We start from the raw sequence: 12601 nt of genomic DNA, 5'->3' as shown, positions 1-12601 counted from the left end.
AGTAATGACTGAATAAGCATGTGCTTGTCTGGAGGTGGTCAGCGCTGGGTAAAAAGGGGTCAAAAGTTTCCGATGCATTATTTGCAACATGCATAAATGCATCTTTGACGTATCATATATGCCATAGCTTATTTTGTCCTGCTTTTACATGATGAATATTATTTTAAACTTAATATGTCTATCTTGTTTTGATTTGACTCGAGATAAGTGTAACAGGCAACCCAAAGTTATGGCAACGCTGATGTGATTAGATAGTGGGAGTTGCCGCCAAGATAGTGTCTCTGCCAGTGTTTTTCTCGATAACTTGAATGCAACATCAGAAACGAATCCTCAGCAAGGTTTATGAAATCCAAAGTTTGAGAAAAAAAAATAAAAAATAAAAAACACTACCATCACTACACGAAACACTGGGCATTTTTGCGGTTTTGTTTAAGCAAATTTCAGTGTGGTCAAGTGGCGTAAGCTGAGTTACTGAAGTGTAAACTTTGATGTATTTTTGTTTTCCAGCAATTCTCGTACGGTTATAAAATGCCATTACTTCAGCTGCATGGAAGGCAGTCTCCATGAATAGGCCTATGCTACAAGGACTCTTGTGTAATCCGCCTTTGTGTCCATTCAAAGGGCCTTCTCTTATAGTTGAAATGATATAAGTAAACTCAGCGGTAGGATCAATTAATCCAGCTTGGCCAGTGTTTGTTGCAGGTCGATTGCAGTGACGGCAACAGTTGGGTCTTGGTCCTTTTTGTAAGTCTTCATAATGGCATGAGAGGCCTTTGCATGGGCAATGTGGGGGACTCTTTCCAGCTGAAGTCGAGTTATCTCCTCGTCGTCTTTGCCAGGTACAAGCTTATCCATCTTCACTTTAAACTCGTCGCAGTAATTACAAGTGTCAGACTTAGCGGGTGCCACACCAATGTTGTAAAGGCGCAACATATCCCTGAACTTAAACGATGACACTATGAGGTCTTCTTTGTTTTTAGACTTGAGATCCTGCACATAGGCCTCGTAGGCATCTGTGAAAGTCGAACCCGGGGGCACGTACATTCTTCTTGGGCTCTTTGCTCTTGAATAGTAAAAGCTGCATGTAGGTAGCAATTTAATGGTTTCAGTCACAAACTTCTCTGCCTCCTCGCTTGTCTTATGTTTCGGTGCATGTCTCCCCCTTTGGTCAGGTGTTAGAGTTCCTGTACCTGACTCTGCTGCCTTCTTTAGAACATTCCTAACCCGCTTATCCGAAAGAGAATGCATGTTCAAAAAAGCTTGCTTGCAGACAACAATGGGCACATTATTCACAAACACAGAATATTCTCTTGTTGCCTTCCTTCTACTTTCCCTCCCCGTCATTCGCCCACGCTTTACCTCCTTCAGTTTCACTCTACTATGAATATAGTGTGACTGCACATCATGGCTTTGCATGCCCCAGAAATTATTAAAGATATGATGAATGTTTTCTTTTCCAACTTTCTCAAAACACTTTCCACTACATTGGCAAGGGGGACCAACAACACGAGCAGGAACCTGTTGTTTGGTCGTTCTACTAATGTAGGCCTCCCCACTGTCTCTTTTTTTCTTTTTAATGTTCTGTGCCCATGTCTCAGGCTTTCTTTGTCGTTTCTGTGGCTGGTCGGGTGTATCCACTTCGCTTTCAGAACTAGTGGTATCCATTTTGATGAGTATTATCCAACAAAAAACATTAAAATAAGCGAGTAATTCTGGGTAAGCGTTGTACATATGGTGAAGAAGTGTGACTGCCGTGGCGGGGGACAGTGGAACGCACAGGATTGGTTGAGCAGCGGGACGAAAACGATGGCGGCTGCTAGACCGCCTCTCATTGTCTGGTAGGCTCGCGTACTTAAGCCCCTGTGTGGACTGAGATCTGGAGTTGATAGGAAGGTTTCGTCAAGTGGCGTAAGCTGAGTTACTGAAGTGTAAAACTTTGATGCATTTTTGCTTTCCAGCAATTCTCGTACAATTATAAAATGTCATTACTTCAGCTGCATGGAAGGCAGTCTCCATGAACAGCTACAAGGACTTCTGTTTAATCTGCCTTTGTGTACATGCAAAGGGCCTTTTCTTATAGTTGAAACAATATAAGTAAACTCAACAGTAGGATCAATTAATCCAGCTTGTATTTTACCTGTTAATAGTCTTATATGAACATCATGACCATGTGAACTGTCCAACCTATTACAAAACCCTTCTGCAGACGGTGCAAGTTGCACCTGCCCCATCACCCTACACCCTCACAGTCCAAAATTGTGTGAATCGTACTTGTGTTGGACATTTTACATGCGGAAGCAACTCTAGGAGTGGGTTGATCAATCAGTAACATCCTAAGGATTGTCACACACAAGGTGGTTCCCTCTAGCGATACTGTGCTTCAGTTTACCTTCCTGTGGATTTTCACACGCTCTGGGTAAGTCCCATAATCATGGTGCCTCGCTTTAACACTCCCATCTACCACTGACAGTAAAAACTTGTCTCATATTAACTATTTTGTAACTGCAGGTGCTTCGGGCTAGGTAGCTGGTAGGCATACACTCCTGACGACATAACATAAATCATCATTATCATCCGGACCTCCTTTCCCGCCCAAGGGCAGGGTGAGGAGTAGCAACGTCCAGACAGCCCAAATTTGACCAGTCCAATGGGCCACGCTTCAATTCGCTCATCAAAAATAAAAAAATAAAAACATCGACCCAACACTATGAGTCTGAGCTACTGCACGCAAGGAATGATCACTGCCGTGTCTTGCAGACCAATGCACCACTTGGCCTTTAAACCGTTGAACTGAAACTGCCATAGGGAATTCATATGCTTATCAATTTGCAGTGATTTATTTCTCTATATAATTAATACCAAATAAAGGCAACTAATATGTTCTCCCTCATCTGTAGGGTAATGACCGAGAGTTTAACTGAAACCAGATGGAAGGATAGGTAAATGTGTGTGAGAAGGGAGTATGCAGTTTGCTGTATCAAGGATTACATTGGCGACTCAAAGAATGAATACAAACGTGCGTGACTGCAAGTGTGTATGCACCAAGGGATGATGAAGTGTCTGGATACTTATGTAGATTTCTTGGAAAATACTGAAGTATGCTTGGAGAAGTTTAATAAAAGTGATTGGGTACTTTTATTGGGAAATATAGACGGAGAGGAGGGGAATGTTAGAATAGATGGAATGGTTATTCAGCAATGCTGAAAAGGAAATGGTTTAACTTCGTGGACATTGTGCTGGGAAGGGCTTGGCAATAACCAGTATTGCCATCAGGCACGCAAATTGAATCACACTTATACAGTATGCTAGAAAGGACTTAGTAATAACCGATACCTTAATCAGGCACAGACTGATATGCAAGTATTCATGAACAGTGGGAAGAAGAATGGGAGAAGAGCTGTCTGTTTATAAGGCAATAACTGATTGCTGTGTGTGTGTGTGTGTGTGTGTGTGAAATCCATGTAAGATGTAAACTAAATCGTATGGGAGATGGGGAGTGCCTTATCTGCTCATTACTGTATATAGTAGTATCAAAGATAAAAGTGAAAAAGCAGTGTGTGAAAAGAGGTACTGTAATAGAAGACTTGAAAGAAGCAGATGTACTGAGAACAGAAAATCTGCAGAAGGGATAAAGAATGGGTTATATCATTATGTCACTATCATGTACCTAATGTTACTATTAGGTGCACATGTTCCCTGAGTATGAATTAGTTATTATTCTTATGCAGATGTACTGAGAACAGAAAATCTGCAGAAGGGATAAAGAATGGGTTATATCATTATGTAACTATCATGTACCTAACGTTACTATTAAGTGCACATGTTCCCTGAGGATGAATTAGTTATTATTCTTATTCTTATTCTTAAGCATCATGTCATTATCCCATATCTAAAAAAATCCACTCATCTGAGCATCATTATTATTCAGACATTGGAACAAAATAATTTACCATTAAGTCTTGTTTCTTTTAAATTTGATACCTTTTCTTACAACCACTTGAGTATCACTACATTACCAGAAATGCCTCTTCTCAAAAGTAACCACAAATGACAAACAAATACAATGGAAAACATAATCATTAAAACAAACACACAAGATTGTTCCACCGTTGGCAGGTCCCAGTCATGGCTCTTTAGGAGTGTGTGAGTGGGATGGCATCAGCAGAGGTGGATCCTATTCTGGCATGAGCTTTCTCTTCAAATTCCTTGGCTAGATCAGCGAAGAACTCCTTGCAAATGAAAGGATCCATGTTCTTGACTGAAATAGAATAATTTATTCATTATAATTCTATACTGTTATTTCATACCAAACAAAATCACATCTTGCTTCCTCCTTTAAACGCTCCTAGCTCAAGGCCTCTGGACCCTCATGCTCCTGATGGGGTAATAAAGGATTCGATGATAGGTATGGACATGCGGAAAGAATGGATGCCAATAGGCTGTAACTGAGCGAGTTTGAAGGAATGTGGAGGTATGAGAGGCTACGATCATGGTAACTGTGTGAGAAAGTGAGGTATGGAGGTTGACGATGCTAGGGAACTAACATTGGATCAAGGTGCGTGGATGAACTGTGTGGGTGAAGTGCATAAAAAGAGTTTTGCATCCCTGTTTCTTCCTGGTGATTATAGTAGTTGAACTGAATCAAGCTTTTATAACACAAAGCACATAAGTGATAACGTCTGTGCTTGTGAAGTGAAGTCAGGATCCCAAAGTCTTGAATGGTGAGTGATTAAAGGCTCATTGAACCGGGTAGACCTTTGTTAGTTCTTCCTCTTTTTTTTTTTTTTTTTTCCCTGGACCCTACCTTACCCCATCCTTTGGTGGGACAATAGGCTCGGATGATGATGATGACGATACATGCTCTCCTTAAAACACTTTGGGGAATGAAAAGCACATTTCTTATTTCTCTGATGATTAAAAAAACAATTGTAAGAGATGGTTTCACTGTACTCGCAACTGGCTGCCACACCGCAACGTACACCTGTAACATAAACAATTAATTTCTTAAATTGTACAAATGGACACCATACTCACTCAACTGATGCAGAACAAACCAGTCTCCGAACTGGCAATTTCGTGAAATGGTTTGCACATGGTCTGGGGATGCCAGGCGGGAGCGAGTTCTGAGGAGGATCTCCCGGAAAGCTGGAATAAATGTGGCCAGGCGGTAGAGCAGACCCACCCCAGAGATGACTGCTACGACGATAAACCTGTGCACAGAATTATTAATTTACTGTCTTTTTAACAATGCAGAATTCTCACTGATTACCCTGGTATGCTACAGAATAGCAGAAGTAATTGCAAGTAGACCTACATATTCCACTAGTACTTTTAACTAAGCATAATTCTCTTGACAGCAAGGACGGTGCAACTTGTACCAGGATTTACATATACCAGAGGTGCCAAGACATCACACTTTTGAAGTTAGCCAGTGGCCGTATTACATGTGTTAATTTTCTTATAACAGTTCATCATGCCAGCCTGCTCGGCATACGACTGTACCTGAAGGGATAATAAATATTCTATAAGCCTCCATTGGTGAGTGTTAAAGTTATAAATTGTATTTGGATATGTCTAGTAGAGGTCCATTAAATAACGATATATGGCCAGGCATTCACTACATGTTCTATGCGGCGTTAATTTTCGTATATCTAGCTCATTATACCATGCTTAACTTAAGGATGTACCCAGAGCTTGAGAAGAGGGTAAACGGTAGATCAGCCCCCAGATAATTCCATGACATGTGCTGGAGATGAGACAGTGGCAAGGGTAAGAAGTGGTCAGAAGGTAGGGAGATGTCTCTCCTGGCAATGAAAGGGCTCTCCCTGTGTGCAAAGGAGCCTCTGTATGTAGCATGTACTTGGAGAATGCTGTGCGATAGTGACTTGGGATATTCATAAGCTCAAATGTACAGAGAAGAGAATGATCAAATGGATATGTAGTGCATCCTTGAATGACAGGACTGGGGGGATTAGGATTGCGTATGAAGGGTTGGGACGTGAATGTACTGGTGTTGTAATGAGAAGGGTCAGACTGGGATGGTTTGGGGGAATGGGCATGTAGAGAGGATGGAGGATGACAGCTGGGTGAGAAGGGTTACAGCAATGAACGCTGAGGGTGGTTACAAGAGACAGAACAAAAAAGACTTAGGATGAGGCCATACAGCGTTACCTCAAGGAAAAGGGGTTGAGCAGAGAGGCTGAGAGAGATCGAGCAACGTGGACAACCGCCATTAAGTGATCAAGGCTGATGCATGCAAACATGTTAAAGGTTTTTTAAACGAAAGTGAAATGAAAACGAAACAATCATCTGATATCCTGTTAAACTGACTGTCCCTTGAACTCAAAATTATCAAAATGTATTAAGACAGAGTTCTTGTGATAACATAAGAACTGCTGAATCTGTCGCTCCTAAACTTACCAGAACCATAGGATGATAAAAATTTTCTCATTCAAGATGTTGACGGGCAACACACAAAGACCATCAAGCCTCTCCACTGTCCCTGATGGTCCATATTTATGGAAACTGCACTTTGCCACCTTGGGGAACACTTCATCCATGGGATCGCGACGAGTCCCAAATTCTTGCTCACTAACTGCAAAAACTCGAGTTCCGTAAGTGGTGAACTCGTAACCTAGGAATCTATTAAAAAAAAAAAAATGAGTATTCAGAATTCAGTATAGTAGTCTCACAAGTACTATCAGTTAAGGATTTTGTCAATAAACACTGCAAGAAAACAATTTAGTCAGATAATGAATCCATATTGCATACTGTTGCTACAGCACTACTTGAGTATGCCAAAAGTAACTGAATTACAGGAACTATTATTTACCTGTCAGTGAAATAGATTTGGCCGATGACATTTACAAAGTTTAGGACCTCACAGAGCAAGAACCTGAAGGCATAGATGTTATGATTATGAAGGTAAATATTGAAGTAGTCAATTAGCTCGGCCATGCGTTCCTTTTTCACATCTTCATCCAGGATGGGTGCATTCAGCTGCATCGCCAACATCTTCATTTTCCCGCCTTCCCATAGTTTCCACAAGTAGCGAGGAACATAGAACATGATCGCCTGCCAGTAGGAAGGAAAAAAAAAAAGTATATCAACCAACATCCAACAGCTATATCAACAGCGGGTGACAAGAACACCTATAATATAACTACTCCTGTGAATTCTGCAGCAGCCGTGAGCTCGAATCTTCCTAACGAACCTTTCGTGTGGGACCCTAACGAAAGCCTTAATAAATTCCAGAAAAATAATATCGTAAACTCTGTCTCTATCTTCTTCCTCATAGACCTCCAGGAAAAATGTTAAGTTTGTAAGGCAGGACAGTGCATAGACTAGATAAGCATATGACAAATAAGGGGTGGATATAGAACATAAGAAGAGAGGATAACTGCAGTAGGTCGGTTGGCCCACGAGCTCCTAGAAGAGTAACTGAACTACACTATGATAGTCTCTATTCTCCTTTCACACTTTCCTGTAAAATGTCCACGCCAGTTTTTCTATACTGTGTGGTGTTCTTTCTGACTTTTTCCTGCCGGCATCGGCTGGAGGGTTTGGAGGGCGGGGGAGAGCCTTCTTCTTTTCTATCATTATCTCATTCAAGGAGTTCAGTTACTCTTCTAGGAGCTGCTTAGCATGGGCCAACCGGCCTACTGCAGCTATGCTCTCTTCTTATGTTCTTATGTAATTACATTTGCTAACACTGACAAGCATTTGACCAACTACTGGTGTTGGATTTGTAGGACGATAATTCGACGGAAACGAGTACCTAGGGTGCACCCAGGGGAGGTAACTGGCAACATGGGTGATGCAGTGGCCTTATTGGGTGAATAACCCGCCACAAGCTCAAAGGCCATGTTATGGAGATGATCAACCCGCCTAAACACCACATTGCGTCTGTTCCCATCTTTGACTGTCATCCAGTCTTGCAGTAGGGCATCGTAACCCTTAGCGTATTAAAACTATTGTATATTGCGATCTTAACTATCGTCTGAATTCATTCAGTTGCTGAAAAGTGTTTCAAATACCGTACCACCAATACAGAGCATCCATACACTATAATTCATATAATTTTCATGCATGTAATATAATCATGGAATTTTGGAACGTCTTTGCCAATGAGGCGTTATTCTCCTTCTCCATATAAGACAGGTAAACATTGCTTTATGCCAGTAAAACTAAACATTCAAATATCTCACATGACATACAGCACAAGACAGTGCAACTATTCAAATAATGGCATAAAGACCCGCAATTACAGAAGCTACATCAGACAAACCACAAAATGTACTCCCATCCTCTGTAATCACAATGCATTGCCATACACACCTGAAGGTAGAGGAAGAGCGTGACCCACTGATAGTATTTGTGGTGCTTTACTTCATACTGATCATCGGGCCCGTGCAGACTTGGATTCGCGATGCCAGGATGTGGGATTTCCTCGCCTATGACACCCCCAGTTAGTGCAGGGATGGTGAATGTCGAGTGGATCCAGCAGTAAGTGTCCATGATGCCGGAGTCCACGCCCTCCACGATGCAGTCGATGGGGTCACCAAAGTACTGTTTCTGAGTGATCAGCAGACTAAAGGCCACCAAAATGAACATAGTGCCCTTGTAATGTAACCGGAATATGTTGTTGTCAATGCTTACGGAGTCTATCTTTAATAGACCCCGTATTGAGCCGAACACATCATACATTTTGGAGGTTCAATAACGTTAGTTCAAATCACCAGTTAACAAACAGCCACCTTACACCGGTGGACGACCGAACACTGATGCTGTGTGCTTGACTGCTTGTAGCGGCTAACTACCACCGTGCTCGTTGGTCCTCGCGTCTCCTTTCCTGTCCTCTCTCCTACCCTGCCTCACAAGCATCCAATCACAGTCCACGTCTAGTAGAGTTGCCACGTAGGTGGATACTGAAAAGTCGTCCCAAAAGCGTTTCAAATCCTCCTGGGAGATTTCAAATCCCAGCACGCCTTTGTTATAATCTCGTAATCCTACTTTGACAGGAACTGCCCCAGCTTGGACCTACCAGTATACTGCTGTTATTCACCCTTTATGTTCCTATATTACCATTATACTTTCTACTTGAGTTCTGCACAGCCTACCTACAGTAACCTCTTGAAATATGCCGCTGCATGCACGCAGTACAAACACACACACACACACAATATATATATATATATATATATATATATATATATATATATATATATATATATAATATAGATAGATAGATGTGTGTGTGTGTGTGTGTGTGTGTGTGTGTGTGTGTGTGTGTGTATCAGAACTTGTTATGCAGCGTATGACTTAAACTTTCATCATCGTTTCGTCCATCCATTACCTGTTAAATCCAAATGATTTATCTTCAATTAATTTTTTGCACCATAGGCCATATTAGCCAAGAAGGCTCGCACATGAAGGCAAGCATTGATTGTAATTTCCCCCCCCCCTTTTTTTTTTTTTTATTACATAGTGGTTTTTAGGAAACCCAAAGGCAAACTCGGTGTTGTACACACACACACACACACACACAAACGTTCTGGTGCCAGGCTTGCACCCTAGACCTAAAGGTTGCTCTTCCTTGGTTCAACACCTGGCCTTACCTTAATTAACCCTGTATTAAATTGCTCCCGCCACTCCCCTCCCGTCTTTTCCCTCCATCCTCCGTCTTTCAAACCTTCAGGTGAGGTAAGCCTCAAATCCCCCGACATGACACATTTTTCTCTGGTTAAAAAGAAAAAAAAAATCAAAGTCAGTATCTCACACTACATGAAAGGCTACATCCCAAAAAATGCAAGACGCAACCTGCTAAAAATGCAGACTTGGCAACTGAGTTCTACTCAGGCTCAGCCGCTCAGGTGATCACCACTCACAGGTCACCTTCCCTTAATGACATGAGGTCACATGGGCAGGCTGGGCGAGGCTGGAAAGCCACTACAGTAATTAAAGAAATAAGAAACATGGCGAGTGTAACTAGAATAATTTTTGTTCGTAACTGAACAAAGTGTTGAGTCCTTAGATTTCATTTTGCCTGCTCTCTAAAAATTCCGCAGCCATGTTCATCTCCACTCCCCTTCCCTTTCTCTCCTTCCATCTCTTCTGTCCTCCTTCTTTTTTCTCCCCTCGATATCTCTCGCCTTCCCCCTTCCCCCTCTCCCTATCCCCTTTTCCTCCATTCCCCTGCCCATCACCTCTTTGCTCCTTCTCATCTCCCTCGACACCTCATTAACTCTATTCCTTCCCGTACCCTCCCCTCACCCTTTGTGTGTGTGTGTGTGTGTGTGTGTGTGTGTGTGTGTGTGTGTGTGAGTGTGTGTGTGTGTGAGTGTGTGTGTGTGTGTGTATGTGTGTGTGTGGTGCTATTATTGCCTAAGAATATTAATCACTCATCAGTCTTCATCACTTACTCTCTGTCTGTCTGTCTGTCTGTCTGTCTGTCTGTCTCTCTCTACGAAAACTCATTGTTTTAATCTTGCGTCCTTGAATGCGAGACTTTGGGGGGGAGGGGGCTAAAGGAAGAAATAATGAAGACAGTTAACACCAAGCCATAATATGGCTACATGGCACTATATGAGTAGAGGTAATTTATAATAAAGCCCAGAAATACGGAAATATCAAGAAGAGAGGTAGGACAAAAATGCAGGAGGGGACAGTAAGGAGGGAAAGACTGCAGACAAGAAGACCCCTTTTGGTCGCCTCTTCCGACAAGCAGGGATACTGGAGAAGTATTCTCCCCCCTTCCCCAGGGGGTCAGTAGGAAAGCAGACACTGACAGGTGGGGTGGGTAGGTAAATACAGTGTGAAGATAGGTAGCTAGGCTGGCAGTCAGGCACTATAGTACGTAGCTAGGCACTGTGGGAGATAGGTGGGTAGGCACTGTGGGAGGTTGGTAGGTAGGGATTGTAGGAGGGAGGGAGGTAGTTTGCTATTTTGCGAGGTAAGTAGACAGACTGGGATAAAATGACAACAATAACTATCAATCCTCCCTTGCTGAATGGTCTGCAATAGTAATTACCAATTCACTTCCAACTCTAGCATTAATGCGAGTACTTAGGGTTATTGGGAGGTTGTTAGTACCATCAATATACTGTACAGTAAATGGATGGGAATATGTGTGAACCATTCTCTTGAAATTATGCTAAATGAAGCCTTAACCAAGAATGCTTCAACTAAGGTGGCAAGCAGTTATGAATCTGACTCATATGAAACATAATAAAAAATGAAAAGGCATATAGACATATTGCAGAGAAATCAGCTCCTAAAATAAATATCCCTATGCCATTTAAGTTAATTACCTTGCATAATTTATTACGAAATATGTAATGGTCTCAAGTTACAGTACATAATAATGCAATGGAGTCTAAGATAAAAAATATATATTTTGACTAATATTGCTATTCATGTCAGGTGAAATCGAAAATGGTTATGATAGGTAATATTTTGTGCAGTGCTCTACCTACTTTAACAGTTGTTTAGTGTCACTGAGAGATGCTCCATGTTCAAAAAGGTCACTTGAGACTCATGCCTCTGATACTGAAGTGCAGGGTTCTGCATCATTTTGACGTCATACAATAACCCCTGCTGTTACAATTTTGTTTAGCATTAAAGTACTGGAAAGCTAATATCAGGCTGTCTCAATGAGATGTTTGCACTGCTGTAAATTAAGTGTAAATACACTTTCAGGTATGCCATTACTCCACAAATATTTTAACTCCGCCTGTAAAATTGATTAACAGCATATTAAAGGTAAATGCTACACTACATACATTACAGATACACCTGTAATACATTTATGCCCCTAATGTAAAGTAACACATTATTATATAAAAGTATATCAACCATTAGTATGGAGGTAGTATCTGTTAGAGAGACATGCAAAATCACAGGAATAATCACACATGTCCAACTCTTGTCCAGCATCCCAGAAAGTACCGTAGCGTGCAAAAATGTTGCAACAGTTCTTTGAGGCACTACTACTAATGATTTTCAGCACAACTTTGTGTACTTTACAAGGTATGTTCAGAGAGTATCCAACATTACATGTGGAGAGGATGGAGGGTGAAAGACTGACGAAGAGAGTGTATGTGAGTGAGGTGGAGGGGGGAAGAGGGAGGGGGAGGCCGAGGATGAGATGGAGGGATGGGGTGGAGAGGTATATGAGAGAGGGGGGTGTAAGTTGGGAGCAGGGCAGTGAAATGGCGGGGGACAGGGCGACTTGGAGGCGATTTGTTTGTGGCCACCCCAAACGGGATTGAGGCGTCTGGCAATAGATAGATAGATAGACACCAATCCCCCTCAGAGCAGGCCCCTTCCGACTTGACACACACAACCCAGAGTCTTTCCACTGCCTGAAACTTTTTTCAAAGTTGGTTTTCGGTGTCTCTTGCAGGTACTTTGTCGCATTCATCTTGATTTCTCTCATTTCAAATCGGGAACCCTTCAGCAGAGTTAAGTGGGGAATAACTAAAAGTCACACAGCCATGTCTGATGAATAGGGAGCCTGCCGGACCTGCAGGATGTTATGCTTGGTCAAAAATTCCTGAACCTGTTGAGAATGAACAGGAGCATTGTCGTGGTGCAGCTTCCA

The 12601-nt window shown here is 42.0% G+C and overlaps 1 protein-coding gene across 1 annotated transcript; it reads right to left on the bottom strand.

Annotated features, from left to right (window-relative positions):
* Nucleotides 1-4133: 4133 nt before the first annotated feature.
* LOC145412056 (innexin inx2-like) lies at nucleotides 4134-8711 on the bottom strand. Its single transcript, XM_080281973.1, has 5 exons — nucleotides 8338-8711; nucleotides 6833-7074; nucleotides 6421-6642; nucleotides 5035-5210; nucleotides 4134-4258 (listed from the first exon to the last, which is right to left on the bottom strand). The coding sequence occupies exons 1-5, from the start codon at nucleotides 8704-8706 to the stop codon at nucleotides 4134-4136; spliced, it is 1134 nt and encodes a 377-aa protein (XP_080138099.1). The 5' UTR covers nucleotides 8707-8711.
* Between the last annotated feature and the right edge of the window lie 3890 nt (nucleotides 8712-12601).

The sequence above is a fragment of the Coenobita brevimanus genome, chromosome 92, assembly GCF_032717465.1.
Source record: "Coenobita brevimanus isolate Jiangsu-jjx chromosome 92, ASM3271746v2, whole genome shotgun sequence".
NCBI classification, from domain to species: Eukaryota; Metazoa; Arthropoda; class Malacostraca; order Decapoda; family Coenobitidae; genus Coenobita; species Coenobita brevimanus.
Note: the sequence above shows the minus strand (reverse complement) of the source record. Positions and strands in the feature narration are given on the sequence as shown.

What these genes read in the sequence shown, in the direction of transcription:
- LOC145412056 (XM_080281973.1), bottom strand. Translation starts at nt 8,706, where the DNA reads ATGTATGATGTGTTCGGCTCAATACGGGGTCTATTAAAGATAGACTCC. An exon ending in CGCTCTTCCTCTACCTTCAG is followed by an intron (nt 7,075 to 8,337) that starts GTGTGTATGGCA and finishes TCCTACTGGCAG; the next exon opens with GCGATCATGTTCTATGTTCC. An exon ending in GTTTGTTCTGCATCAGTTGA is followed by an intron (nt 4,259 to 5,034) that starts GTGAGTATGGTG and finishes ATTCTATTTCAG; the next exon opens with TCAAGAACATGGATCCTTTC.